Source organism: Populus trichocarpa, chromosome 5, assembly GCF_000002775.5.
Source record: "Populus trichocarpa isolate Nisqually-1 chromosome 5, P.trichocarpa_v4.1, whole genome shotgun sequence".
Classification (NCBI taxonomy): domain Eukaryota; kingdom Viridiplantae; phylum Streptophyta; class Magnoliopsida; order Malpighiales; family Salicaceae; genus Populus; species Populus trichocarpa.
The window spans coordinates 6,999,819-7,004,758 of NC_037289.2; the positions used below are offsets into that span (position 1 = coordinate 6,999,819).

Sequence of the window (4,940 nt, forward strand, 5' to 3'; positions counted from 1 at the left end):
TGATGGCTAATTAGAGACTTGATTGAAACAATTCGAAACCAAAGACCAAAGCGCTAAAATCAAGGGATCCAATTATAATTTATCCAGGGGCTTGATTACAAAATTATAAAAACATCTAAGGACCAAATCAGAAATATCCATTTGAAATTGAAAACGGCGCCGTTTCTTTGAAACTATTCATTGTCTTCTTCAAATAAACGGCTGGCAATAAAAACAGGGGAGGCGTTAGCAGCAGAGACAGTAGAGCTACAATCAAGGGGAGGCATGTCTCGCGGCTGATATTCCTCGCCGCCTCATGCACGCCGACCGTTAGTAATAACGCATGCATCCTCTGGCTATAAAAGCCAGAGGAGGGATCGAACATGAAGGGGAGCAGGAAAAAAAATAGAGGAACATGAGAGAAAAAAAAAGTGAGAACGAGAAAAAAGACAGAGGGGAGAGAACGACCAGAGAGAAATATTACAGAAAAGGGGGGAACATTGGCAGGGAAGAGAGGTTTCGAGAGAGAGAAACACTCTCACCAAGAAGACTGAAACCATAGAGAAACGAAAGGGAAGAAAAACACTCGCTCGGGGTTTTACATAGACTGCTGGAATTGATTATCATAATACTTTTTCCCCCACCGCAAAAATGGTCATTGTTCGCTGCCTCATTGTTGTTGCTGCCAGTCTGAGCTGGCCTTTACATCAATTGGACGTCAATAATGCTTTCTTAAATGGTGATTTGTTGGAATAAATCTATATGTCTCCTCCTCCTGGTCTTCGGCGACAGGGGGAGAACATTGTGTGTCGCCTTCACAAGTTGTTGTATAGCCTTAAACAAGCCTCTCGACAGTGGTTTTTTAAGTTCACAGAAGTTGTTCTTACTGCTGGTTTTTTTACAGTCAAAAGCCGACTATTCCTTGTTCATAAAAAATGACGGTACATATCTCACTATCCTATTTATCTATGTGGATGCCATTTTAATAACCGGAAACAACATTGAATCTATCAAAGCTTTAAAGCAGTTTCTTTATACTCGTTTCCTCATCAAAGACCTTGGTGATCTGAAATTCTTCTTAGGCATTGAAATAGCACGTTCCAAGAAAGGAATTTACATTTCCCAGCGCAAATATGATTTGGAAATTATCAAAGACAGTGGATACCTGGGTGCTAAGCCGGTTGAATTTCCTATGGAAGAATGCAAACTTTCAGATAAAGGAGAATTGCTTAAAAATCCTTGTGCATACCAACGTCTAGATGGTCGATTGATTTACTTAACCATCACTAAACCTGATATCACATATTCAGTTCACATTCTCAGCCGATTCATGCATGAACCACGTCAACCTCACATGGCTACTGCTCTTCGAGTTGTTCACTATTTAAAATCAGCTTCTGGTCAAGGTTTGCTTCTTCATTCCAATAACCCGTTACATTTAAAGGCATTTTGTGACTCTGATTGGGCGGGTTGTCCTATCACTCGCCGTTCCACCACTAGGTATTGTGTATTCCTTGGAAATTCCTTAATTTCATGGAGAACCAAGAGGCAAAAGACAGTTTCTTTATCAAGTGTGGAAGCTGAATACATAGCAATGACAGGTACATGTTGTGTGCTTACTTGGTTAAGATATTTATTAACAGATTTGCATATGTTGGTTTCAGATCCTATTACTCTTTTTTGTGATAATCAAGATGCCTTACATATTGCAAAAAATCATGTGTTTCATGAGAGAACTCGGCATATTGAAATGGATTGCCACTTTATTCGGGACAAAATTTTACAAGGTGAAGTTGTTACTCGATATGTGATTTCTTCACAACAATTAGTAGATGTGTTTACAAAAGCTTTAGGTAAAGAGAAGTTCAAGCAGCTCATATGCAAGTTGGGAGTTATTGATATTCACTCTCCAACTTGAGGGGGAGTGTTGAAAATTATATTGACAGTGTTTTGATATAAATAGAAAAGCTATATCTTGATATAATTAGGAAAGATACGTTAGAATATTTTGTATTAATCTGCATTTAATTAGCTATCATTCTTTATCAGTCTCTGATTTATAGGAGAATTCTAATGTATCATGTATATATATTGAACATAATCAATACAACAATGCATTCCGCTTGAATAGCTTTTTCTTATATCTTTTCTTTTCTTTTCTTTTCCTCTATTTTTCCCAAATCGCAAATCTTGAAGCTTCTGCATATGTTCTGTGGTACAATAGATTTTCCAACTAAGAAAAGTCGGTGTTCCTCTGCCTTGGATTTACTACTTATTTCGAACCAGATTGCTAGTATTTTCAGCCCTATAACCTTTCCAAATTATTTGTCTGTTTTATGATAGTTTTAACCTGCTACTATCATACTTCCAATAATTTCTATGCCAAGTCATTTGTTATCTACTCGTTAACTACGCTTCCAGTTTTTGATGACTTCTAATGTTACCTTCTCTGCCAAGTTAACGTTGTTTTTTTCCATGATAAGCTTTGTTCTTTCTCTCACGAGGTTTCTGGTCGTTCATTGTGCTTTTCATGTTCGCCTAAGAGCAGAGCATTGTTGCTCTCTACTTGGCTGAACAGTACTCACTATATATAGAGAGTACCGTAGCACTCCTCAATTGGCTTCAGAGAAGGCGCGAGAGAGGAGAAGGTCGCGGGAAAAAAAATTGTACACGGAATCTGGGTATTGTCTTTTGTTCTTGGCTTCAATTTTCCTAGCAATCCAATAGTTGCAATCCTGTACAAGAATTCATTTGGAACTGAGGTGCTAGCGGAGTTTAATCCTCAATTTCCAAAATGATTATTAATAAAATGTTGCACGAGGTCTGTGCTTAATTATTGTTTTCTTTACTCTACATCCGGGTCAGTATGTTGGGTTTTTCCTCGTTTATACATCTTATTTCGTTGTGAGATCTAATTTGCTTCGCTCAATGAAGATGGCAGATTGAATTTTTGTGCAGGCTTCATAGATTTTGGCGGATAGTCATAAATGGCAGACCAATCAAAAAAGAAGAGAAGGAGAATCCCTCTAGATCAATATCAGCTCCACAAGCATTTCTCATCCATCTGATATGTGGACTCGGCTTAGCAATATCATTATGGGTATCCCATAATTTCTACTCCATCAATCTCGTCTCCCATCCTTCAATTACCCTGTCTCATTTGGGCACGCTTCAAAAATCACTTTCTCTCGTTGATTTTGAAGCTATTGTTCCAAATTGTTTTTTGGTTTTTTTTTGTTGATTTGTTTAGATTGTCGAGAATGCAATTGTCATACTTTATTTGCAGCCACTTTCGAATTGATCCGCAACAATGCTCAGTATTACCCTGTCATTCTTTGCTCTTTATGTGTTCTGGGTTTTTCTCGCTTTCTTGGAAATGTGGAAAAGTTAAGTTTTTCCTTAGTCAATTTTCTTGGAAACCAAACAAGCCCAAATTGTTGGATTTATTTACCTGCTTTAGTCAATTTGTCTTTTCTGGGTGCTTTGGGTGCACCAATTGGTATCTAGTATTATGTGTACTATTGGTTGACAGTTTTGTATATTTTTTTCCTTACAGACTTATGATCTTTCTGCCTTTTTTGTGATCTTCATTACTGATGTTCTTTCGACTGTTTTATGTTTTCCTGTCGCCACTACCATGCTTTGTGTGTTCTCATGCTTTAAATGTTTCCTTTATCTTCCTTCTTATACTTTGCCCCTTTTTACCGTTAAGTCGCAGTGATAGTCTCTTCCAGTGGTCAGCAGCTTAGCAGGAAGCTTTTCTTTTTACTGCTGTTTTTTTTTTTTTTTCTCAGTCCAATCCTTGAAAAGAAAGCTACCCTTTTCCTTTGTTTTTGGAATAATTAAATTCTAATTGTGAAATAGTAGATTTGGAATTAAGAAAAAAAACCATTGTAAAACTAAATGGATTAAGTTATAGATTTTCAAATAAGAGAAATCAGTTATTCTGATTTATAGTAAATGAAAATTTAGTAATATAATTTATCATATATATTTGAAAGATTTACTTCCATTATATAACTAAATTCTACATCAAACTAGCAATAGAAAAGATATCTCTCTTAGAGAAAAAAATCATATGGGCATTCTTATGCAAATTTTTGCTATATATTTAGTTATTTCCTATTATTTTCTATATAATTAATCTCACATAATTTTTTGTATTCATTTTATAGAATCTAGCTATGAATTTATTTTTAACAACTTACCTGTGAATTTAATTTAATTTAAAAAGTTAAATTCTTGTGTTTGAAAGTATTTTTAGTATTCAATTTATAAAAAAAATAGAAAATAAATTAGAGAGGAGGCTCTCTGATTTGCAACAATAATCTATCTAGAAAATAATATTTTAAAAATACTTACATATTAACACTAACACGAACTTTTTCTCTCTCTCTCTCATACACCTCTTTATTTTCACCTAAAACTATTGGTAACACAGTAACTTTTCTTTCTCTACTTGGCATCAATTCTCATCAAGATAATCTTGTTCCCCATGATGTATGTTATTAATCTTTCCTTTTATTTTTTTTCTTTCTTTATTTTTTTAAAATTGCTAATTCAATTTATTTTTACATGTATTACAAATAGTATAATCGAACTCAATTTTATGGTTAAGTATTTTATTTCAAATATAAAAATTATAATAAGTTATCATTTGAATTCAATTCAATATTTAATTTAGTTATAAATAAGGTATAATAAGATATTCATTGTTATTAACAACTAACAAACATACTAAAACAACATTTCTTTTTGCTATTCAAAAAAACATTATTCATGCTCTCACAAAAACTATTCATTAATTGTGTGATTTTGCCCAAATTTTTTTTTTATTTTGTCCCTATATTTTGCAATGATATCATTTTGATAAAATACAATTTATTTCTTTTCAATTTCATCATTTGAAGTTATGTTTTCATGGTTTATGCTCTTAAATATATTTTGATATATTTTCTCTC

The 4,940-nt window shown here is 33.8% G+C and overlaps 1 protein-coding gene across 1 annotated transcript; it reads left to right on the forward strand.

Annotated features, from left to right (window-relative positions):
• Positions 1 to 630: 630 nt before the first annotated feature.
• On the forward strand, positions 631 to 1,897 carry LOC112327558 (uncharacterized mitochondrial protein AtMg00810-like). Its single transcript, XM_024601362.2, has 3 exons — positions 631 to 696; positions 884 to 1,580; positions 1,644 to 1,897. The coding sequence occupies exons 1-3, from the start codon at positions 631 to 633 to the stop codon at positions 1,895 to 1,897; spliced, it is 1,017 nt and encodes a 338-aa protein (XP_024457130.2).
• The last annotated feature ends 3,043 nt before the right edge of the window (positions 1,898 to 4,940 follow it).

What these genes read in the sequence shown, in the direction of transcription:
- LOC112327558 (XM_024601362.2), top strand. Translation starts at nt 631, where the DNA reads ATGGTCATTGTTCGCTGCCTCATTGTTGTTGCTGCCAGTCTGAGCTGG. An exon ending in GGCCTTTACATCAATTGGAC is followed by an intron (nt 697 to 883) that starts GTCAATAATGCT and finishes GTTTTTTTACAG; the next exon opens with TCAAAAGCCGACTATTCCTT. An exon ending in TGAATACATAGCAATGACAG is followed by an intron (nt 1,581 to 1,643) that starts GTACATGTTGTG and finishes TGTTGGTTTCAG; the next exon opens with ATCCTATTACTCTTTTTTGT.